Source organism: Myxine glutinosa, chromosome 3, assembly GCF_964187855.1.
Source record: "Myxine glutinosa chromosome 3, kmMyxGlut1.1, whole genome shotgun sequence".
Taxonomy (NCBI): Eukaryota; Metazoa; Chordata; class Myxini; order Myxiniformes; family Myxinidae; genus Myxine; species Myxine glutinosa.
The window spans coordinates 41533643-41560025 of record NC_136263.1 but is presented as its reverse complement, the minus strand read 5'-3'; the positions used below and the strand labels follow the sequence as shown (position 1 = coordinate 41560025).

Sequence of the window (26383 nt, the reverse complement as noted above, 5' to 3'; positions counted from 1 at the left end):
TTATCCCGACACCGTGACCGTGGGTTTATTTCCGTTTCCGGGAGTTACGGCTCAGCTCGGATGGCGCTCGGGTGAATCGGGCCTGTATCTGCAGAGTGAATAAATGTGCAACAATCGATCGTAGTCTGTCGAGATGCAGTGCATTCAGAAAGTATTCAGACCCCTTCACTTTTTTCACATTTTGTTATGTTGCAGCCTTATGGTGAAATCGTTTAAATTCATATTTTTCCTCATCAATCTACACTCAATACCCCATAATGACAAAGAGAAAACAGGATTTTAGAAAGTTTTGCAAATTTATTAAAAAGAAAAAACTGAAATATCACATTTACATAAGTATTCAGACCCTTTGCTATGACACTTGAAATTTAGCTCAGGTGCCTCCCATTTCTCTTGATCATCTTTGAGATGTTTCTACACCTTGATTGGAGTCCACCTGTGGTAAATTCAATTGATTGGACATGATTTGGAAAGACACACACCTGTCTTTATAAATATGTCTATATAAAGCCCAGATCGGTGTCGTGTTGCAGTGATGGTTGTCCTTTTGGAAGTTTCTCCCATCTCCACACAGGATCTCTGGAGCTCAGCCAGTGACCATCGGGTTCTTGGTCACCTCTCTTACCAAGGCCCTTCTCCCCCGATTGCTCAGTTTGGCCGGGCGGCCAGCTCTAGGAAGAGTCCTGGTTGTTACAAACTTCTTCCATTTAAGAATTATGGAGGTAACTGTGCTCTTGGGAACCTTCAATGCAGCAGAGATTTTTTGTAGGCTTCACCAGATCTGTGCCTCGACATAATCCTGTCTCTGAGCTCTGCAGGCAGTTCCTTCGACCTCATGGCTTGGTTTTTGCTCTGATATGCATTGTCAGCTGTGAGGCCTTATATAGACAGGTGTGTGCCTTTCCTAATCATGTCCAATCAATTGAATTTACCACAGGTGGACTCCAATCAAGGTGTAGAAACATCTCAAATATGATCAAGAGAAATGGGAGGCACCTGAGCTAAATTTCAAGTGTCATAGCAAAGGGTCTGAATACTTATGTCAATGTGATATTTCAGTTTTTTCTTTTTAATAAATTTGCAAAACTTTCTGCAATCCTGTTTTCTCATTGTCAGTATGGGGTATTGAGTGTAGATTGATGAGGGAAAATATGAATTTAAACGAGTTCAGCATATGGCTGCAACATAAAATGTGAAAAAAGTGAAGGGGTCTGAATACTTTGAATGCACTGTACCTTAGATTTATTCCACCTTTGCACGCAAATTGATTGTTCTGACTAAAACTGTTCGCATGATATAGTGCCGTAGGATTGTGGAGCACACGTAAAAGTGAATGCCTGTCTGTGTTGAAGTTGGTTGTGAACTACCGTGTGTTAAAACGAACAGGCCATTGAGGGCTATAATCAAATATCCCACAAAATGGTACAGCAGCTGCAAATAAACGGATGTTTTTTTTCTGAGTTCAAAGCTCAACCCGATTATAAATCGTCAGGTTGTTCATGCATCACCAAGGGCGGCATACCACGGATGGACATTAAGCTGGGTTTCTCATCTGCTAGCATTAGTTGGTATAAGTTAAATATTCCGCGGTCTTTGGTGAAGAGTAGGCAAATCATCGCCAACCCCATGAACAAATTACAAATTCCTACTCTAACCTACAGAGGGCACTGCATCAGCAGCACTCAGCAATCACGCAAAGCCGCAACAATGTGCTGTGTCCGAAAGAATAGAATAGGCACTCACTCACTCCCAAGTTCAAAAAATTATATAGAATAGTACTCACATAGCATTATCATCAAATTTCAAATTTGATGTATACAATGGAGCACTCTTTTTAACAAATTTGCGACAGCTCCCTTTCGGCTATACAACGGAGCATGAGAACCCACGGGACATTTGGTCCATTGAAAACAAGACCGATGGCCTAACAATGGTGTAGCCGGGCTTGTTTGATACTTTAATTGAAGAGGGTAGTATGACCTGGGTGGGGATACGAATTAGCAGTTAGCAAAGAAAGTATTACATTTTTTTTTCAATAAATTCCACAATCATGTGCATTCAGTCGAACGTCAGACATTGACAGCAGGTTCGTGAAGGACTTGGAAAAAAGAAAAAGAAAAAAAAAGTACCCAGTCTGAATGTTGCTATATCCAGTCAATGGCGAAACTGCAAATGGGGAAATCTGCAAATGTCACGGATGGAAACCCTTACGTCATTTCCCCCATTCTGCCTTAAACTCAATATATCTATTTATTTTCATTCCAAACAGCATCATTCATCATTCCAATCACAAATTAATACTATGTAGTATTAATATATCAAAATATAATGTTAAATCATGATTGTATTGAGATTCAGTATTATCAAAGCAGCGAACCGTCAGTATCTGTTCACTTCCTGATTCGGGAGCGAGATCCATGTTGATCGCATTTCAAAATCATAATTGTATTGAGGAATTTTCTGAAACCTCTTATCTACCTCATGACACCTGCTGGGACCCCAAAATATTCCAGAGAAGGATATTATATTTCCTTTTAGTAAAATGTGCAACTGTAATGATAACTAAACGTGTCCCCCTGTAATGTGACCAGATCCTTAGCTCTGGTGGATGTTTGTGAGGGTCATACGCTCGTGGCCAGAAATATTGGCACCCTTGCACCTTTTTCAAATAACTCACAATTTTCTCTAAAAATATGTTGAAATTGACAAAACTATTTGGTCTCCACAATTCTTTATTTCACTGTTAATATTACAGAACCTTTGTTTTTGATTCAGAACTTAATATATCCTTTTAAATCAGAAAATAAAAACAAATGGCATCGACAAAATTATTGACACCCTCGACTTAATATTTGGTAGCACGGCCTTTGGACAAAATAACTGCAGTCAAGCACTTCCTCTAGCCATGAATGAGCTTCCTACACCTCTCTCCTGGCAGTTTGGCCCACTCTTCTTGTGCAAACTGCTCCAGTTCTCCCAGATTTTATGGGTGCCTTCTCCCAACTGCTGTTTTCAGATCTCCCCACTTGTGTTCAATGGGAGTTAGATCTGGACTCATTGCTGGCCACTTCAGAACAGTCCAGAATTTTGTCTTGAACCATTCCTGGGTGCCTTTTTGAAGTGTGTTTGGGGGTCATTGTCTTGCTGCAAGACCCATGACCTTTGACGGAGACCCGGTTTTTTGACACTGGGTTGAACATTGTGCTCCAAAAGGCCTTCGTAATCTCCTGATTTCATGATGTCATGCACATATTCAAGGCACCTAGTGCCAGAGGCAGCACAGCAACCCCAAAACATCACTGAACCTCTTCCATGTTCTCTGTAGGGAAGGTGTTCTTTTCTTTGAAGGTTTCATTTTGTTTTCTGTAAGCATAGAGATGATGTCCTTTACCAAAAAGCTCTAATTTGGTCTCACCTGTCCACAGGACATTCTCAGAGAAGGATTTGGCTTATTCAGGTGTGTTTTGGCAAACTCCAGTCAGGCTTTCTTACGTCTCTCTCTCTCTCAGCAGTGGGGTCTTCCTGGGTCTCCTACCATAGAACCCCCTTTCATTGAGATGGCAATGGACGGTGCGAGTTAAAACTGTCGTACCTTGTGTCTGAAGGTCAGTTTGAATATGTTTGGCAGTTGATTGAGGTGCTTTCTCCACCATTCAAACAATCCTTCACTGCAATCTTCAATCAAGTTTTCTCTTGCGGCCACGTCCAGGGAGGTGCCATGGGCCTTAAACTTCCTGATAACATTATGTACAGTGGACACAGGAACATCAAGGTCTCGAGATTGACTTGTAGCCTTGAGATTGTCCATCATGCTTGGCTACATCTTGTGTCCGACCTCCTCAGACAATTCTTTGGTTTTCTTTCTTTTCTCCATGCTCATTGCGGTACACACAGTGACACAAAACAGCAGAATGACTGATTTTTATTGCAAGCATCTGCAACTCACCACAGGTGAGTTCAATTCCAAAGTAAAGGAGAATCACCTGCTTGAAATCTAATTATTTCTAACTACTTCTAAAGGGTGGCAATAATATTGTCCGGGCCATTTTAGGATTTCTGTGTGGAATAAGCTAAGATTGTCATTTTTTCAGCTTTTTTGTTTTGTTCCATTGCAAACCAAAGAAATACATTTGTTGATACCAAAAGCTTTATTAATTTAAACAATTTTCTGGAAGAAATGGTGCATTATTTGAAAAAGTGCAAAGGCACCAATATTTTTGGCCACGACTGTACGCACATACATCGGACGAACAGCCAAACACTGTTCCAGACAGTCATTGCCCTACAAGTCAGGTTCACCATGTTTTTTTCGTTCAAAATTTTTGGAGATTAGCAAAACTATACATTTTTGGAATATTCAGAGCATGAGGAATCCAAAAATTAATGTTGGCATTTACGTAGACACCTCTGCGGAAATGACACTCAGGACAATGATGAAGATCTGTAAAAGCATATTCCTGAACGGTATAGACCTAGTAGATCCTATGTATAGGACTTATAGTTCAATCTGATACTAACAAGGCTGCTTTCTTGCTTTATAAACCCATACCTATAACTTCAAAGGACTTGCAATATCATGTATTATGTAATAGTTATATCACAAATATAAAGAAAATGGTTTTCAATTACCTTTGTGTGTTGCTTTTCTATAATCCTGAGCACTATTTTGAGGCCTTTATTGGATTCCTTGACACAGAAAACACAGGATTAGCATATTTAACTAAGTTTCTAGGTTGACTAGAAGCCGATATAGCACAAAATATGTATTTTAAGGCGGCCATTTTGGAAATCCAAAATGTCGGCCATGCAGGTGTCTGTGCAAATGCCAACATTGATTTTCGGATTCTCCATGCTCCGATTCCAAAAATGTACAGATTTGCTAATCTCCCAAAATTTTGAACGAAATTATATTTGTTAACATAGTGAACCTGACTATACGGGTTATGCCGTAAATATAGGATGAAGAAAGTAAATGTACATTTGTGTGCAGTTTAAAGAAAGGTAAAAAATATTAAATTTTACATTTGGATTTATTTGCCTTTCCAAATACAACCCTTCAAAGCAACAACAAAATTGTGAAAATTCCGTTTGAGTGTTAATGTACTGGCGCTCGGGCATCCGAGCCAAAATATAGATACACTTTACAATGTTTGTAACCAAAGTTTGAAAGTCACTCTGTCACCTCCTCCACTCCTAACTCGCCTGCATTGTGGGGTGACCATATGTACAAATGGAACGACGGTTAAAGCCCTCTTAATTCAGCTGAAGCTTTGCAAAAATGGCCCCAAATTAAAATTGTATCATCCATGGCAAATTCATTAAAATCAGCAACAGACAGTGATGGTAATAGCACCACTTAACACAAATCTTCTAGAGCAGCAAACTGGTCATTAGATGGCATTTTAACTGCAGAGGTTACGTGACAAGTTGCACAACATTAGTTAAGACATTGTGCGTTTCAGCTTGATCACAATCTCATCGGACATTAACAATCGACCCACAGATGATGTGCCAGTTGCATAATAAAATAAATTATGTGAAACAAGGCTACCACGATCATTTCTCATCAGTCCGAAATGTGCAAATACATAACTCCACGATGAAAGCGACCGGCAGAATTTTCATTACAAGAAACACCCGCTCCTCAGAGCTGCCTGGGGAGGAGGGGGACTTGGAGAGGCGAGGACAAATTAAGTTTGTGGCCATCGCTGGTAATACCCCCTCCCTCTGGCAGGGGGTCAGTAAACAACGTGCACTGTTGCACGTGCACAGGCAAAAATCGCAAGCCATCAACCCACCCTTATGGGGGTGAGGGGAGCAGGAGAGCACGGAGTAATTATTTCGTGCCCATGATCTGACCCCAGCAAGTATGAAAAATTTGATGGAGATCGGCCAAGCCGTTTGAGTCTACAAGCCAACAGACAGACAAACAGAAACTCTGTACTTTAATATGATGATGCGACATGCAAAATACAAAATGTCCTCCTGCCATCAACTACGTGTTTCGAAGACACAATGTGAAGCCAGTTGAATGCACTTCACAAAACCCTTCCTGGCAGGTCTAACCTGGTTAAAATCAAGTTGGGCGCAGAGATCGATGTCAATTTTTTGAACATTTTTGAAGGCACATTTTGTGATTAAGAAAATAATGCCACCAAGTAATTAACATGAAGGCGTGCAATGATAAATAAATAAAAACGGATATTTAAGATTTCATTTGCACTTCAGAATCTCTGGCGATCACAAACTAAAAACTTCAAAATGTGAATCGTTAAAATTATCCAAGCCTAAAACCCCCTCACCACACCCCACGAAAATAAATCGACAAAACCAGGCAGTACTTCATGTCTACAGAGAAGCAAAGGAAATCGGTCATTGTAAACATAGACTTTGAGGCTATTCAACATTTGCTGTGCGAGCACCATGGCACCCAGTGAGTGCAGCACTGCACACTCGCATGGGAATGGCTTTTGGAAAGTGCTGAGTGGTGTTGTTCGAGGAAGGTGCCAATAAACCCACAAAGTGTAAGCCTTCTGGTCTAGGGAGTGGGGGTTTTCAATCACGGTGAGCTGACCCTACGTCGGGCGGCCGAGCTGTGCCGCCCTCAGCAGAGTGTCAAAATCGGTTGCGTCCAAGTGCCCTCGGCTACCCACACTGTTGGACGAATCTGGGGAGAAAGGTTGCAATAATTTTTGAGAAATTAAATGAATGAATACGTGCACGACGTGGCCGAAACCAAATACACGTAAACAAATACATACCGAGGTCAGAATAGCTTGTTTTGCAAAACTGTCTACGACCACCAAAACAAAGGTCAAAGGGCGGCTCATGGGCTAGCCGCAGTGAATGGCCCTTCTCCACAGCCGCAAACGCATCACAAGTGAAACGGTACGTCACAAAAGCATAGTTATCCCTGAGGGGGAAAAGGGTAGTATCCGTTGTATAGATTCAGTTCGTGGAAAGAATGTGCTGTTAAGTTATAATGGCTTCTGCATACATTAAAGGTGATAAACAATCATCAGCCCACATCATTCATTGTTAAAGGTTAGCAGGATGGCTTAGAGGTACACACACTCACCTCTAAGCTCACAAGCTGAGGAATTTGTGGAAGCACACACACTCACTCCAAGCTGAGGAATTTGTGGAAGCACACACACTCCTCTAAGCTGAGGAATTTGTGGAAGCACACACACTCACCTCCAAGCTGAGGAATTTGTGGAAGCACACACACTCCTCTAAGCTGAGGAATTTGTGGAAGCACACACACTCACCTCTAAGCTGAGGAATTTGTAGAAGCATACACACTCACCTCTAAACTGAGGAATTTGTGGAAGCACACACACTCACCTCTAAGCTGAGGAATTTGTGGAAGCACACACACTCACCTCTAAACTGAGGAATTTGTACCAAAAATGAAACACATGGAGTAAGTAAAATAGGACTATATGGGAGGCGCAGTCAGCACAAACCTGTACTCGCGGAAATGTACGCTGCAGTTCTCCACCTCACCAAACACCTGGAACCGTTGCCGGAGATCCATGGTGGTTGTGCCATCCAAGATCTTACCGATGTAAACAACACGCCGTTCGTCCTGTGGTCAACAATATGCCATTCTCTTTGATGGAGTTGGACATGTATTAAGCAGAACAAAATTGAAATAAAATAAATTGACTACCTCATTTAGGGTTATTCATGAAACTGCTCAATACACAGAAACTCGTGAGTGTGCAAAAGTGCAGGGAGCAATGGCAGCACCATGCGTTCAAAACCTTACGATGGCTTTCTGCTGCATTCGCCAACGCTCGTCGTGCACGTTCCTCTCTCGTCGCTCAAGCCACGTGCGACCAGGTCTCCTCTCATACCTGGCCAAGAACAAGTTGGCACCCGGTTTTGGTTTTATTTAGGATACATGCCACACACCTGCAGAAATATAATATGATCCTTTTTGATATCACCTTACCACGGGGATGTTGCTTGATGACTTCGCATGGTGTGGTGTTGCGCATAAGGGCGCGAGGGCAGAGGAGGAGGCGAATGGGCTTGTGAGAGTCTGGGTCCTGGCGAGCTGGCACGATGCTGTCCCAAGTGCGAGCGAGAATTGCTTCGAAATCCCGTGCACGGTGTGGGTGGAGAAACTGAGCCACGGCGATCTGGGGAGCTAGAAGGGGAGCTCAAGCGACGCTCAGAGTTCTCCCTTCTTCGATACTCGAGTGGCCGGCTACCTTTGCGCCTTTTATTTGACCTTCTGTTATCGCTGTCACTTTCACTGCTGCTACTACTGTTGCTGTTGCTGCTGCTGCTGCTACTGCCAGCGTACAGCAGGCCCGCGGCCTTGGCTGTTCTCACATAATCTGGCAGACGAGAATAATACTGTGTACCATTTGACCAGCCATCTTCCGATTTAGATGAGGTATGTTGGCGCCGTTTCTTTGCCTGAGGACTCTTCAGGCCTGTGGTCCATGGCAAGGTGAGAGGCTTACCAGATGTGCAATACCCAGGAAGCTTATTATAATAGTTGTTTGGGAACTCTTCATCCTCACACTCTGAGCTAACGGATGAATCTCGACAACGCTGCAGTTGTCGCTCCGATGAACTGCTCAAATGAGAACTACTGGAGGATCGAGATGAGCAACGTGCAGGTGAACTCGAGATTTCATTGTGATCGACTTTGGCTATTATATTCTCAATGAAGTCATTACAGAGTTCCACTTGATCACCACTCATCACGCAGCAGTAATCGTGATCCACCCCCACCTTCGACATACACCGTTTATGCCTTTGTGCATCATGTGTCCTAGCTGTCCAGTCAACGCAGCATGACCTTGGATGGGTTGCATCACCTGCTGCAAGAGACTGCAGCAAAGAAGAATCTGCAGCCTGTAAATCAACAACTGGTGAAGAAGTGAGAGTAGAGTCTTTGGCTCCAGCAAGATGATAGGGTACCTGCCCGTTATATGACATCGGGGATGAAGCTGCAGATCGAGTAATAGCCGTATGTTCAGAAGACGTTCCAGCCCTGGTATCAGGGCCCAAATGAGGAGATTCAGGCAACTCTTCCATAGGGATTTGGGGAGAAACAGCTGTGCCACAACTGCCTGCAAGGGCAAAATTGATAAAATGTCACTTACAGGGCACCGTGTGTGGCACAATGTATGAATTTCATATAATTTTACATGACCAAAATAATTACACAATTGCAAGTGAAATCTGCAATCCAATTAACCAGAAAAACTCCAATAGTTTTTGTCAGCAGGTGATAAAATGACAGCTTAGCCTTGTCCTTCACCTTTTCATGGAAAATGTATGCTCATGCATGAGATGGAAGAGAAAATAATTGTTCATCAGGGTTAGAAGGGCAACATACAAAAAGCATATACGAGAAACGAAATTAACAAATTGGCGAGGAGGAGAAAGGACAGCAAAATAAAAAGGAAGTGAGAAGTAAGAGGGGTGGATTCGTGGAAGATAAACGGGGGTACAAAAGATCACGAATTGAGATGGAAGATGAGAAGAGATGGAGGTGTACTGCCGACTTGAAACAACATTAAATAGACAAAGATTGTAGTTCTTGAAGTGGGATAAAAGAGGTACAAAGGAGTCAATGACAGCACAAGTCCTGCATTTTGCAAGTTAACAATTGGGGAGAGGCTGGGTTATTTGGAAGGTTGACACTTTCCCATTGGGAAGAGAAGGACTCGATTGAGCCATGGACAAAGGCCTTGCAGATCACAAATTCAGAATAATCGAGGAAGGTCTTGGCATGACAATGGATACCAACTCTGTCTTTGGCTTTAACATGTCATCTGGCCAGAAGAGATGGTGGCTGATGACGAGGTCCATAGGTTTGAAGAACTGAACCTCCTTCAGTGGTTGGTCAAGTAGGTGGAGAGGTACATCAGGCAAGTTAGGTAGATGATTCTTCCAGAAAGATAACATGAGATATGCCCAGATTGTATGGCATAATCTGTGTCAAACCAGCCTGACATATGTATATATAACCGACATTTAAAAAAAAATAACCATGCTCGCACACACAGATACTTTCAGACTTGGGATGGATCCATTCCACCTTCTGAAACCCATATAAGGAAGTAACAACCAAACACACCATGCAATTTTCACATGTACAGGTGGCACAGTGAATGTGGTTCAGCCACTGGCCCCTGCTGGATGGGGGGTTATTGACACCATACTTTGCTTCTGACGAGTGGGCATCACTGTTTCTTAAAATCCAGCAAATCTGTAGCCAAAACTTAATTATCTCCGCCACCAAATTTGGATGGAGGTGAGGTTATGTTTTCACCCCTGTTTGTCTGTTTGAGTAGGATATTTCAAAAAGTTGTGGACATATTCGGATGACACTGGGTGCACAGGTTGGGTGTGTGACAAGGATGAATCGATTCCATTTTGGTGAAGATCTGAATTTGGATCCGGATACTGGATTTTTTTTTTTTTTTTAAAGTGATTCTTCACCATTGAGAGATGGGGCAGAAAACTATGTATAGCACGATATCTCAAAAAGTTATGGACGGATTGACAATTATGGGGATGAGTTGGTTCGGTGACATGAACACGCCGATTAGATTTTGGTTCAGGTCCGGATACAGATCCGGCCTATCAGTGGAATACAAAAGTAAACTGTTCAAACTGGTGGAGGTGTGCTCCCTATCAAACACTGTTCTCGTTTATTTTACAATTGATTAAGAAAACAGTGTGTGTTGCTCCCTATGCTAAATTCTTTGAGCAGCATTTTTGGCACTGCTATTTTAGCACTTTCCTTTTGATACCAATGCAAGGTTGACATCTTATACAGCGTTGGATTTGTCCATGGTCTCCTGCTATTCTTGTCATTACATATTCAAGCTCTGTCGTGAGACTAAATCATTGCAAAGAAAAAAGAAAGGAGGAAATTTCCATTTTGCATATACAGCGTCGAAGCTATAGTTTGATGTATTTTTACCTGTTTTTTGTTGACAAAATTTAGGCTCAAGGAAGAGCAAGGAAACAGAGGATATAATAGCTATGTACTGATGGCGGAGCCATAGTTGGACTCAGGGGAAAGAACAAACAGGAAAAGAGAAAACTGTGAAAGATATGGAAGTGAGAACGTGGAAAGCTTATGACTCAAAAGCATGGCACGGCCAGAACATTGGCAAACATAAACTCGACATCGATACAACAGGACCAAGTAAAAACACAAAGAACAACAAAAAGACAGGAACACATTCATATGATCAACGATACAGGGAACACATGACAACAGTTAGACAAGACAGATCCAGTGTGGTAAACTAAGCTTTTGGTGAGCTGAAAATAACACATGTACTCACGAAGGAACCACAACCGGAACATGATTAAGCAATTCTTGTTGTAAGCGATGATGAGAAACAAGCAGCGGTTTGTGCAATAAAAAAGGAGCTCATGCAGTGTTTGTAGACGAGGGAATTAGAAGCACACAAAGACAGACATTTCTCATGACAAATTTCAGCCAAGGAAAATAGTTGATGGAATGCAACTGGTTTAGGAGTTTTTATGCAAGTTTATTTTCATGTTGTACGTGCAAGTAAGCCACGATGAAGTGCAGAGGCTGAAGCAGCAACACACAAACGGTTGAAAAAAAATTCAAACCAAGCAATGATTCCTTAACCAACAGATACTTAAAAAGGGGGTTAATGAAAAAACCCTCAAGACATACCCACAGCAGTACATTCCACCTTGATTTCAACTTCGCTGCCAACATCGGGTACAGGTATTGCTGGTCGCCTGCCAGAAAGACAAGTGGACATCGCAGCAAGCGTCCAAATCCTCTCTGGTATCACCCCTCCAGCTCTGTTGCATAATCTCACGGTAAACATTAACTTCTACAACATCATATCATTGCCTGGCCCAATGACCTGTATCCCATTCCTGTTGGTTTTCAATTGTCGTTTTTCATTTTGTGAGCACAGACTATTTCAAAACAGAAAACCAAATTTTGAAAAGCAAGGCATCGGAACAGCCAATGTGAATTCTAAGCAGAGAACGACGCACCACATTTGCTCATACAGTCTGAAAATAGAGTCCAAGGCAACAGCTGCTGTGGCCTATTGAAACAGTATAGCATGCCTTTACAGCCAATCAGAATACTCGTCAAGGCAGTGACAGACATCAAACGTACGACACTAAATAAATAAGAAGGCAAAGTAGAAAGTGGAAATATGAGTGAATTGTTACATTCTGAAACATCAACACCCACCCATACAAAAATACTTCAATGTAAAGAACGAAAATCAGTTAACCAAATATTATGCAAAGCATTTCTCAACTGAGTAACAAAAAAAAAATTCTACATATATATATATATACATACATACATATATATATATATATATATATATATATATATATATATATATATATATATATACACAAAGAATTAAGTTAAGCACCCCCCCCCGTTTTTTTACAACCTCGCACATTACATGTTTGTTGTCGTCAAAACAGTGTAATATACCCATGATATTGCTATATTTTCTGGAGAAGTGATATTATGGTCACATAAAAACATAACAATCATGCCGTTTTCAATATTTTATTCTGAATAATTTAAGGTGAAATTTTTTGGGAATTTTAGGCATATTTTCACCTCAATTTAAGTATGGAGCTATAGGTCCATCACGGACAGTGTGGATGACGTTTATGTTTTCTAACGTACAGTCATTGTTCTGAGAAGACCTCTAGCGATCTTTGCGTCAATAACGTGTGTAGGACCCACGTGATCGGATCACTGACTCAACCAATCACTTTTTTTCACTTTGATCACTCAATTTCATCAATGGATAATTGCTAATGTCATACCAATCATTATTTGATCTCACATACCTTAGAATATATGCCAATGTATACATATACACAAAGAATATATATTAGGGGGTGCTTACCTTAATTCGTTGTGTAGGGGTGCTTAACTTAATTCTTTGTGTATATATATATATATATATATATATATATATATATATATATATATATATATATATAACACAGTTTGTGTGTGTGTGTGTGTGTGTGTGTGTGTGTGTGTGTGTGTGTGTAATGTTACCGATAGACTCCTAAACGGAGAGGCTTACGTGCTTGATATTTGACAGACATGGCCATTGAGCGTGGGACGAACATGGCCGAACTCAAAATATTTGACGATCCATATTTTTTATTCATATTTACCTCAGCGCATTTCAACGCACGGAATCAACGGAATCAGAGCAGGTGGGCGCTGATTCGCTCAGAGCGATCACGTGATGACGCTATGAACGCTATGACGCTATGAACGATATGACGCTATGAACGATATGACACGATGAAAAAAAAAATCGCTATGACGCTATGAAACGCTATGAACGATATGACGCTATGAACGCTATGAAAAAAAAATCGCTATGACGCTATGAAAAAAAAAAAATCGCTCGCTTTGCCAAGGGGCTCGCTCCCCCCCCGTTCCCCTCCCCCGCCCGGCAATGCCGGGTACTTCTGCTGGTATAGATATATATATATAAAACAGTGTGTGTGTGTGTGTGTGTGTGTGTGTGTGTGTGTGTGTGTGTGTGTGTGTGTGTGTGTGTGTGTGTGTGTGTGTGTGTGTAATGTTACCGATAGACTCCTAAACGGAGAGGCTCACGTACTTGATATTTGGCACAGACATGGCCATTGAGCCTGGTAAGAACATGGCCGACCTAAAAATTGATTTCATAATATTTGTAAACCATATTTTTACCTCAGCGCATTTCAGCGAGGAATATTATACACGGCTTCTGAATCGGTGGCAGAGCAGCGCGCTGATTCGACGATTCGCGCGCCCTCCCCCCTCCCCCCTCCCCCTTCTCTCCCATCCCTCCCCCTCCCTCCTCTCCTCCCCTCCCCTCTCCTCCCCTCCCCCTCCCCCCTCACGTTTATACACGGAATGTCGGGTACTTCCCCCCCCTCTTCTCCCCTCCCCCCTCTTCTCCCCTCCCCCCTCTTCTCCCCTCCCCCCCCCCCTCTCCTCCCCTCCCCCCCCCATTCCCCTCTCCTCCCCCTCCCCCCTACCCCATCCCCTTCCCCCTTACCCCTTCCCCCTCCCCCCTACCCCATCCCCTTCCCCTCCCCCATCACCCCCCCTCTCCTCCCCTCCCCCCTTTCATCAGACCTCTCTATGTTGCCGTCCCATTCATTCGCTGTATTCAACAGCATTTCCATATATCTTTTCCATCTTCCTTTATTTCCATCTGGGTCCACAACGATTTGTCCCACTTCATCCTTCAAGCAACTCACCCCCATCACCTCACACCTCTCTTTCGCTATCTGATTTGCAATCCTGAATACCGCTCTCTGACCCTCTTCCGAATTCAAGCGTTCTCCAAACATTTTCCTACATGCCTCCTGCGCCTTTGCTGCCTCTTTCTTTGCAGCCTTCCTGGCTGCCTTATAACTTTCATGCTCTGCTTTTTCTGCTCCCGTACCCTTCGACTTCTGCCACTCCTTGAACTTCTTCCTCTTCTCGTCAATCCTCTTTCCAACTTCATCATCCCACCACCATGTTTCCGAGTGCCTCGGTGGTCCTTTTGTCCATCCACATACCTCACCAACGGCTCCCAACAGACAATCTTTCATTGACATCCAACCACGTTCAAGCTCAACAACATCATCCTCGACCCCACTCAGCCTCTCTTTTAATGCCTTCCTTACTGTCACCTCTTTCAACCTCCACACCTTCATTCTTGGTTGGTACCTCACCCGCCGAGCTCTCCTCGCACCTTTCACCCTTATGTTGCAGACAACCAAGTGGCGCTGTGAAACAGCTTCCTCCCCCGGATCGCCTTTGTGTCCAGGAGGTGCCCCCTATCTTGCCTACGCACCATCAGGAAGTCAACGGTTGTCGTCGACCCACCTGACATGTAACAAGCTTATTATCCCCTTTCTGGAACGGAGTATTACAAATCAACAATTCAGCTCCATCAGCAAACTCCAAAATCCTTTCACCTTCTCCATTTCTCACACCATATCCGTAACCCCCATGAGCTACCTCAAAACCGTCCATACTCCTTCCCACATGTCCATTTAGGTCTCCTCCTACCACAGCAACTTCCTCATCTTTCACATTTTCCATCAGCTTCTCTATCGCACACCAGAACTTGTCCTTCTCTTCATCGCTCCGACCAACCTGCGGCGCATATCTCGAGATGACGTTCACCAAGAGCTTTCCAATCATCATTTTCACCATCATCAACCTATCACTCACTCTCGTCACACTCACCACACTGTCTACAAACTCCTCAGAAAACAGGACACCAACACCATTCACGCCCTCCGGGCACCCTTGCCACACAAACTTGTATTTCTGTCCCTGCCTACCCTTCACCATTCTCACACCACTTCCCTTCCATCTCGTCTCTTGCACACAACATATGTCCACTCTTCTTCTGACAAATACTTCCACCACTTCTCCTGATCTCCCTGTCATTGTCCCAACATTCCATGTCCCAAACCTCAGAAACCGATCTCCACTTCGGGCTGTACCCTGCCCATATGTAGTTGTAATTGTCATTGTTCTCTTTTTGAGGCAATGTTTTTGTGGCCGGATGCCCTTCCTGCCGCCAACCCTCTGAGTCGCCTCTTACGACACGCAGGGATACGGTGTACCTATTCTAACCAGGGTACACACCTGGTTAGAATAGGTACACCGTATCTCTGCGTGTCGTAAGAGGCGACTAAGAGGGTTGGTGTCAGGAAGGGCATCCGGCCTGTATGTATATGTATATATATATGTATGTATGTATGTATGTATGTATGTATGTATATATATTATGTCAATGTGATATTTCAGTTTTTTTTTCTTCTTTTTAACAAATTTGCAAAACTTTATATATATATATATATATATATATATATATATATATATATATATATATATATATATTATATATATATATATATATATATATATATATATATATATACATATCTATATATATATATATACATATCTATATACATATATATATATATATATATCAGCTATATATACGCAACACTCCACCGATCTGGGCTATATGGCAGAGTGGCCAGACGGAAGCCAAACAGTTCAATCTTGGTTTCATCAGACCACAGAATCTTATTTCTCAGTCTGAGAGTCCTTCAGGTGCTTTTTTGCAAACTCCAAGCGGGCTTTCACCGAGGAGAGGCTTCCGTCTGGCCACTCTGCCATAAAGCCCAGATCGGTGGAGTGTTGCAGTGATGGTTGTCCTTCTGGACGTTTCTTCCATCTCCACACAGGATCTCTGGAGCTCAGCCAGAGTGACCATCGGGTTCTTGGTCACCTCTCTTACCAAGGCCCTTCTCCCCCGATTGCTCAGTTTAGCCGGGCGGCCAGCTCTAGGAAGAGTCCTGGTTGTTCCAAACTTCTTCCATTTAAGAATTATGGAGGCCACTGTGCTCTTGGGAATCTTCAATGCAGCAGAGATTTTTTTGGAGGCTTCCCCAGATCTGTGCCTCGACACAATCCTGTCTCTGAGCTCTGCAGGCAGTTCCTTCGACCTCATGGCTTGGTTTTTGCTCTGATATGCATCGTCATCTGTGAGACCTTATATAGACAGGTGTGTGCCTTTCCAAATCATGTCCACTCAATTGAATTTACCACATGTGGACTCCAATCAAGGTGGAGAAACATCTGAAAGATGATCAAGAGAAATGGGAGGCACCTGAGCTAAATTTCAAGTGTCATAGCAAAGGGTATGAATACTTACATCAATGTGATATTTCAGTTTTTTCTTTTTAATAAATTTGCAAAACTTTCTAAAATCCTGTTTTCTCTTTGTCATTATGGGGTACTGAGTGTAGATTGATGAGGGAAAATATGAATTTAAACGATTTCAGCATAAGGCTGCAACATAACAAAATGTGAAAAAAGTGAAGGGGTCTGAATACTTTCTGAATGCACTGTGTACGCGCGCACGCGCGCACGCACGCGCGCACGCACACACGCACGCACACACACACACACACGTGTATATATGTATGTATATATGCACGAGCAGGTTGGGAGGGTATATTTCAAGCTTGGGTGTTCTGTTCCAATACTTTTAGTTGTTCTGCACAATTTAAAAGAAAAAGCTTCCAGAAATTAAAAGATAAACTTACAGTAACGAGTGACGCTTCACTTTAACAGCTCGCCTTGGAGTTTTTCCTGCAATGATAGAAAGAAAGTCTTAACTGCATAACCTGGTGCAGAGATAATCAAAAAGCTGGTAGGTCTGGGGACCACAGTTTAGGAAAAAAAACATGAATATGCCATTCCCACCTTACAAACAAAGGTGTGTGTACATAGGTCACAGCAAGGGTATGCGAAAAACAAGGGTGCACAGCACTGGGTCACAGTTCATGTTTACCTTCAGCATTTTCAAACATCTCCAAGAGGCTGCCGAGATCACTGGCTTCGATGCCTGAAAAACAAGACATTCAAAACAAATAGCGGCAGCTGGAGAAAAATAAATGATAAGAAGAGTGGAACTTGTGTACACATGCAAAAAACCCCCAAAATAAACAACTTAATTTTAAATTATCACAAATACACAATTTCAAATTTTCAATAATAATCATGCATATTAAAACAAACAAGAGCAATCCAGGCTGCCATTGTTAACAAGACAGTGGCTGGAGAAATAGAAAAAAAAAACTTCGGTCCAAAAAATTTGATTAAAAAAAAAAAAAATCTTGCATCCGTCACATCCATAACCGAAGGTGGTAAATCTGGAGTGCTACAAATGATAGCTGTGACAATCACCAATAGTTTTAAAGTGCAGTGCCTTCAGAAAGTATTGACACCCCTTGACTTTTTCACATTTTGTTCTTACAGCCTGAATTAAAAATTGATTAAAACGAGATTTTTTGTCAATGATCTACACATAGAACCCCATAATGTGAAAGTGGAATTCTTTTTTTAAAGAATTTTTTTACAAAATAATTAAAAATGAAAGGCAGAAATATCTAATTTACGCAATCCACTCCCCCCTCCCCTAACCCTCTGTCTCTTCCCCACCCTTTCCCTCGTCCCCTGCTCCTCTCTCTTCTGTACACATTTTGGCGTACCTTCCAGTCCACGGCAGACTTTACGGCAGACTGTGAAATTTATGGAAAAGAGTTTTATGGCAGAGTTTCTCACTCTGAACATGTGTAAATGGTGCTCAACAGGTTGTGGGGTTTTAGAGCACTGAAGTGTGACGTCACATTGGCACGACAATGCTCAACTTGTTTTAAACAAAAGTACACGGAAGCATGATCGCTTCGATCAAACGTGCTTCCCATGTTGAGGCGCAATAAATATGTCTGCTGTGTCAATTACCTCACTCGTGACTTACTTTTCAAAGAACTAAGGTCAATGCAACGAGAGAATCATTTTAAATCGGATCATGTGGAAAACCTTTCATATTTTCCAGGAGAACATGGGGGAGTTTTTACAAACCAGTGTGAAAGAGAAATGTTACAGATTCTTTTTTTATGTTGAAGGCTACAGTCATGGACTATATAGTTCTCATCGAGGCCAGGCCTTAAATAAAATAACTGCATTGATAAATGTGAAGAAAGATAAATAAAAGAGAGAATGTAAAGGTGAGGAGTGAAAATGAGTAAGAAAAGTGTATGATGTTTGTTAAAGCTAGCCCAGTAGCTATAGTTTGAGTGACACAGAAAGCAAGACCAGCAATCCTGACACGGAAAGTGTAAGATGGTTCCGGGCACCATTTTAACGCTCCTAAGTCAGAACGGTAGTACTACCCTGAGCGGTTGCTGTCTAAAACCTAAAGGTCCAACCGGATGGGTGTTTTTTTAGGAGACATCATCCACCCTTTAACAGGTATTGTTTTTATTCTTGCAGAGTGTCACAGTCACCCACCCCATTGGAAAGCCAGTGAGGGTAGTCGGTTTAGTTGCCGACTACTCGACCTTGCGGCAGGTAGCATTGGGTTACATGTTACCAGTGGTAACAAGAGACCACTGTTACCAGTGGTGGTCAAGAAAGAGACTGACCTGACTAAGATTGTGAAGTAGATAATTGTGATTGGGTACCAAGATTGCCTAGTAGATTGTAGTTAAGAGTTCGTTATAATCTCGCACCCTGTACAAGTGGATGTGCAAAACGTTGTTCCATCTATTCACTCTTATGGTTGTTTTAGGATACTGTTACGTATTACCTCCCAAAACCCCAGGTACGGTGCACCTCAGAGTCTGGAGCGAGAACATGGCAGAAAGATGTTATTTTGCGTTTTCTAATAAACCATGGTAAAACCACACCAATGCAATTGTAGAACAAAACAAGTAACTGTATTCAGAACTCTCACATACACAATAATAATACTATTAAAGAAAGTACAATGAAAATATCACTTGCATCAAATGAACAATACATATGATGGTACCATCATTCCCCAATGCTCTCAAAGCAATGAACTCATGATACGCCAAACGTGAGTGGGATGTAACATTCCCCAAAGTCTGTGCACGGATCTCCACACTGGTTGAAGCCGTGCAGAACGACGAGAACAGGCAGGTATCGGCACGATGGCGAGCGAGGAGTTAGGAGGTGAGATGTCGATATGGGAATTGAGCTGATATGTAAACCAACGGCGCTGCACACGGTAAGGTTGATCTGGAAATCCCAACGACACGACAAGATGCACCAAGCGGACAGCCTCTTCTTCTTCGAGACCAAAATGACGCATAGGTCCATAATGGAGGCGCATGATTTCTCCAACGACGATTCACACTTGGTGATAAACCCTGAGCTGAAGGTTTAATTGCACTCGCAATATGTGACGATGCCACAGGTAATCCCTCCCCCAGGAAGCCTCAACTCATTCGCGACCAATATCAAAAAAGTCAGCTCGCAGCCTTGACGCGATTCACAGCTGCATCTCTATCATGGCCGTTCTCCTCTTCCACCTCCTCCTCCGCCTACGGTACGTAATTGCTCGCTTGCGGGGGGGCTTGGAGGAGATGTTTGTTTTGATTGCTTCCTTTGTCGTGCTTATGATTGTGCTTTATTTTGTGTTGTAGGATGAGTGGAGATATAATTCAATAAAACCTCATTGCTTGAAAGAGGTCTGAGTTTTGATTTACAACACATAAGGATGATTTTTTTTCCTATTGGCAAAGCAATCAATATTTACCACAGAATAAAAACTATAGTACATAGAACAACTTGTACCAACCAGTCTTGAGGGGGGGGGGGGGAATGGGGAGGAGGAGGGGAATGGGGGGGGAAGAAGACATGGGCACTATCTGCGAGCAGCGAATTTGATTGGTTGAAATGATGTAAAATGCCATAATATTTTGTTCATGTACTGCGAAACGGAAGGGTTTTTAAAGTGTTAATGAGGCGATTTTTGTTGTAGGAAAAAAATTATCAAGTTTACTGAGCTGTTAGTGTTTTTTAGATCACCTTATTTAACACATTACATTCGTTCTTCGTACCTGTTGTTTGTGTCCTTTATGACTTCCCTAAAAACTAAGTTTCTGGTTTGGAAAAAAAACAAAACATATATTGTTACGGATCCGGGGGACGGCACTCCCGTTAGCAAGGGGGGGGGGGGGGTTAATCCCCTTGTCCTGTTAAGCTGGCCGTCCGACCGGTCCTGGAACTACCCCGCTCCTTTGTGGGATGGGATTGGCCAAGGTGATTGGTCAAGGGATTCCCGGACACCTCCGCAAAGCAGGTGGATGGCCCTGCTCGAATCCCAGACAAGATGGAGTTTGCCGAGCGGTCTAGCAATCCGGAATCCGAGCTGTTAGCAATGGACTAAACCCGATTAAAAGCGGTTCAGCCAAAATCGCACCACAGATACTCAATTGAAAGAAATCACGAAAGCGATCGGACGAGAAAGAAACCAAAGAATAAGGAACAGGTATTTATTAATTATTTACAACAAACCAAAGGAAGAGTAGGACCGAAAGTAATATACAGAAGAAGAAGAAGACACAGAGCAATTCTTAAACAGGCTTACTTATCCCCAGGACAATACAGACAGAACAAACTCACATACACGAATGGGAAATGCAGGCAGAAATGGCTTGACGAAGGAGAAGGGACCGTGCAGAACGGCAGGGCTGGAAGGTGCGGGCGGGAAAACGCAGCAACGACGTCCGCTCCAGCTCCACGCTGGAAGTGAGCGGCCGGCGACTCCACGTACTCGGTTTCACACGGCAGGGGCTGTTTGAAGCAGCGTGTCAGAGCTTCACACGGCAGGGGCTGTTTGAAGCAGCGTGTCAGAGCTTCCCGCAGCTTTGTCTCTCTCTCTCTGCCTTCTCACCGACTCTCCTCCAACTCCACCCAACTTCTCGGTTCGTGCTTCCTCACTCATCTGCGTAAGCAGTCCCTCACTCCTCCTTTTATTGCCCTCCCCGAAATCAAGCCACGGGCTACGAGGGCACGCCTACCGGGTTGCTCACCGCGGTGCTGGTTGGCTATTAGAGCTGGCTGACTCCACCTCTGATGACGATGAGGTGCCACGCCCGTGATCTGGCGGCTCCTCCCCCCTTCTTCTCTGAGATGAGCACATGGGCAATGGCGGCGTGGTGCCAACAAAAACAGCCCAATGCAACAGCGGCGAACGCCGCCATACTGTTACTTTGCGGAGACGTGGGTGAGGCGATTGGGGAATTGAAAGGGGCCTATCTTATCTGATTAATGCAACGAAGAGTCAACTATTGGAAACACAGCCTTACCTGAAACACATAATAATAAAATAACTACGAAGAGGGCCTATGATTCGCTACGTGTTGCAATGTGGACTAACTATGGGACGACCTTTGACCTTTACAAGAAATGGAGGTATTTACAAAAAATTCTATTTACAAAGGGATATATTTACAACAACAAGTTACAAAGTGCAGGGTTCTCAAAACCCCAATATATATATATATATATATATATATACATATACATACATACATACATATATATATATATATATATATATATATATATATATATATATATATATATATATATATATATATATATATATGAATGATCGTTTTGAGGCCATTTTCCCCGCTAGAGCGGGGGTTAGCCTTGCGGGCCCCATGACAATCATGGTTCCCTGTTTGAGGCAATGTTTTTATGGCCGGATGCCCTTCCTGACGCCAACCCTTGGTCGCCTCTTACGATGCGCAGAGATACGGTGTACCTATTCTAAACCGGGGTACACACCGGGAATATATATATATATATATATATATATATATATATATATATATATATATATATATATATATATATATATATATATTGGTGCGGATCTCACGTCGGCCTTCCCCCTTATTAAGGGGGGATTAATCCTCTTGTCTTTTACCTAGCCGACGCGATCCGGGGCTATGACGTTCCTTCCGGTCAGCGCTGGGTAGGGTCGTAGGCCGAATTCCTAATAACCAACGCCTCCCTGGAAGCAAGGAAATAACCCCGCCCAAACCACGGTTTTAGTGGAAACGCCGAGCGATAGCGAGCCGTGATCCGAGCTGTTAGCAGGAACTAACCCGACTTGAGAGGTGCCGAATCGTGCCACGCTTACCCAATAGAGGAAAAGACTGATACGGTCGAATTAGGAAGAAACAGGAAGAACAATTGGTTTATTAACAATTTGTACAGGAAGGAGGAGAGGTACACACAGTGAAGCTTATACAGTCTTAACTTATCCCTGGACAAACGGGCCCGCACACACAGACACAGACACACTCACACGGGGATGTAGAAGGTCAGGGTTGATGGTCCAGGGATGATGGCGTCCAGGCAGCTCACTCCGGTCCCCGACCCGTACTGTGGTGTTGATGGTCAGGTGGCAGCGGCCAGGAACTCTCCTCGTGTCGTTTACGCGGGGCGGACAATTACAGGGCGGAATGCGGGCGAAAGGTAGGCTGGCTTGGCGGTTACACTCGCGGCTTAGCCGCGTACGTAATAATCGGCAGCTCGAACCCGCTGCTTAATGCGTTTTCCTCGCGAGGCCTCTTTGCACCGTCCTCAATAAGCCACACTTCCAACGAGTGCTCATAGATTCCTTCTGGCCAGTCCTTTACAACGAGTGCAGATCTCTCACAAGGGCAGTCCTCAAGTCCTTTGTAATGCGCGAATCGTGCCAGTCCTCTGGTAGCAAGTCCTGTGTAATGCACGAATCGTGCCAGTCCTGTGGAAGGGCTTTGTGTGCGCGTTTATATATCGCCGCCCAGCGAACCCTCTGGAATTTGCCAGCTGCGCTCTTACCACGCCCCTCACGCCATTCCACCCGAGCCCTGGTTGGTTGTTGGCTCTTACCGGCTCCGCCTTTGACGTGCTGCTTGACATGGCCGCACCCCGACCTCGCGCTCCTCCCCCTTTTCCAGGCCTACCTCGTGGCATTTGGCTGGTTTCGAGCGAAAACCCAAGGGCAGCGAATGCTGCTGGCAAAGGAGGTGGATTAGCCGAATCAGGGCACGGGATGGATGCTGCCCAACGAGGTCGATTTGGAGGGTGGGCCGCAAAATGAATGGGACCTAAGCTTATTATTTATTTTACACAACGCAGGTATCACTATTGGAAATGGCCTTATTCTCACATATACTATGACATAACTAATGTTCTAAGGTGGCCTACGTGTTGCATGTGGACTAACTATGGGGGCAAACCTTTAATGATCATATATGTACATTCTCAGAACTGCAACAATATATATATATATATATATATATATATATATATATATACATATATATATACATATACATATATATATACATATATATATACATATATACATATATATATATACATATATACATATATATATACATATATATATATATATATACATATATATATACATATATACATATATATATACATATATATATATATATATATATATATATATATATATATATATATATATATACATATATATATATATATATATATATATATATATATATATATATATATATATATATAGTGAAACCTTGACTTACGAGTTTAATTCGTTCTGTGACCGAGCTCGTAACTCAATTTGCTCGTTTCTCAAATTAAATTTCCCCATTAAAATGCATTGAAATGCTATTAATCCGTTCCAGCCCGCCAAAAACCACACCAATTTTTTTTTAAATATATAGTATATATAAAAATATCTCGCGCTTTATATTTCACCTGTATGCAGCATACAAGTTGGCAGGATGGCCTGGACTGGAGGTACGCACACTTGACTCTAAACTGTCCAGCCTGGGTTTGAATGCCGACCCAGCTATAACCTGTCATGGGTGAATCACAGGCAGGGTGATTCATCAATGTGTGTACCGCTAAACTTGGCGCCCCGTTTGCGTCCCATTAGTTGTTGGATGTTAAGGATCTCACCGTGTTTTCCACAAAGAGAAGGCGAGCTATCGCCGGCACTCTGAACAAGTTGTGGCCTGGCATGCTCTTCTCCTCTGTCGTTATATACGTCCTCCTCGGCATCTTTTTCCAGAAGAGCCCTGTCTCATCACAGTTGAAGATTTGCTGGGGGATGTATCGTTCGGCTTCTATCAGTTCGGCAAAAGTTATAATAAAATGTGTCGGGCCTTCTCACACATGATGTTCTCGGTCACGGTATCTCCTGCGAGCTGCTTCTCCGTCAACCACACAAACAACAACTTCTCCATCTCTTCATGGACAGAGGTCCGGAGCTTTGAAATAATCGTAACGCCCTTGGCTGGCGTTATAGCCTTTATCGACTCCTTCTGCTTCAAAATCGTACATATCGTAGAAGTACTACGATCGTACTGCCTCGCCAAGTCGACAACGCGCACACCTCGCTCATGTTTTTCGACGATTGCGTGTTTTATATCCAAGCACATCATCCTCTTCTTCTTCTCAGTACTGCCCTTGGCACTCAATTTCTTAGGACCCATGGTTAAAACTAAGAAATTTTCCAAAATAACCAAAATGCGAAAACAAAGCAGCAGCGATATACGGCAGAGATGCTTGCACGGCAAGATAACCACGTGACCGGAACGCTCGTTGGGCCACCTAGTGGCGGGTGGCCTAAGCTCGTAACTCAGATCTCGGCTCGCATCTCAAAGCAACAAACCGCCCGAGCGACGGCTCGTTTCTCGGAAAACTCGTAAGTCAAGGTTTCACTGTATATATATATATATATATATATATATATATATATATATATATATATATATATAGGTATCTGTAATCTGGTTCTCCAACCTAATGAGCGGACAGCATGACGTCATCGCCATGCATGTCCGCATTGCCTGCAAAGCTCCAGAGGAACCATCTAGCAGTGCGTCATTACGGATTATAAATTCAGACTGTCACAAGTGCATGCAAAACTCACAGTTACCGAACTGGTTTCGCCCTTGTTGGGGCTTCATCAGGGCAACGCAGTGAGGCTTTCCATACACTTGTAACTCTGTGAACCTTTCGGTTTTTATATCAGTCACTATGCGACCTTCATATCATCATCAGCTGTATGGGACACCTGGCTGGCGATTCTCCACTGATGATATGAAGGTCGCATAGTGACTGATTATATATATATATATATATATATATATATATATATATATATATATATATATATATATATATATATATATATATATATATACACAGACTTGGCATTTAATATGGAATTTTTTTTTTTTTCTTGACTTGGGTTTAATTTCTGAACTCGGTATATCAATCTGGTGAGTTTCTTTTACACTTTGGTGATTTCTGTGTTAAAAGAACCATGTCACTGATTGTCTGGCACAGCAAGAAGTCAATAACAGGATTATATCACAGGTGGCGTGACAAAATGTACGGACAGGTACATTTGACGATTGGCTTCACAATCGGGTATATAAGGGTTGTTGCGTTCTGTATTAGTGGAAAACAACTGCTGCACGTCTACAAAAGTTATTGCCGCTTCCCCTGGAGATGGTCCGTCAACTCGACAATGCTGTTTGTCATTTAGTGGTGGCTTTACGAAATTCCGACATGAAACAGCGTGCTATTGCTTGGCAGTATGGCACCACTCAAGGTCAGGTGTTAAAGATCCTGAAACGAAATGCTCAGAGGGGTGTCCCTACTCCAATACCGAGGCCAGGACGTCCCCGCAGAACCACAAGGAGGGATGATCGCCAGCTGCACCGGTTAGTCCGCAATGGCCGTACCAAGTCAGCTAATCGGCTTAGGGCTGAGTGGCAGCAACTGACAAATGTGCCTGTATCCAGAAGGCTAGTCGACCAACGACTGGTTCAAGCAGGCTATCGTGCCAGGTGTCCCCTGAGAAAGCCACGTCTGACCAGACAACACCGCCAGCGCCGATTGCAGTGGGCCTGGGAGCACCGTCAATGGCAGCCAGGACACTGGAATCACGTGATC

At 43.0% G+C, this 26383-nt stretch overlaps 1 protein-coding gene across 8 annotated transcripts in view; it reads right to left on the bottom strand.

The window, feature by feature from the left end:
• Positions 1 to 5011: 5011 nt before the first annotated feature.
• The window catches only part of LOC137423643 (uncharacterized), a 50658-nt gene continuing 29286 nt past the window's right edge, over positions 5012 to 26383 (bottom strand). For 3 of the 8 annotated variants that reach the window (XM_078773944.1, XM_078773946.1, XM_078773949.1), the window contains 8 exons: positions 17397 to 17450; positions 17149 to 17194; positions 11696 to 11763; positions 7961 to 9095; positions 7775 to 7862; positions 7470 to 7591; positions 6762 to 6913; positions 5012 to 6667 (listed from right to left, as the gene is read on the bottom strand). In XM_078773944.1, coding sequence (XP_078630070.1) covers positions 6576 to 6667; positions 6762 to 6913; positions 7470 to 7591; positions 7775 to 7862; positions 7961 to 9095; positions 11696 to 11763; positions 17149 to 17194; positions 17397 to 17450 — 1757 coding nt within the window. In that variant the 3' untranslated portion in view covers positions 5012 to 6575. Of the gene's footprint in view, positions 6668 to 6761; positions 6914 to 7469; positions 7592 to 7774; positions 7863 to 7960; positions 9096 to 11695; positions 11842 to 17148; positions 17195 to 17396; positions 17451 to 26383 lie in introns of all 8 variants that reach the window. The other 5 variants (XM_078773945.1, XM_078773947.1, XM_078773943.1 and 2 more) reach the window with 3 other exon arrangements.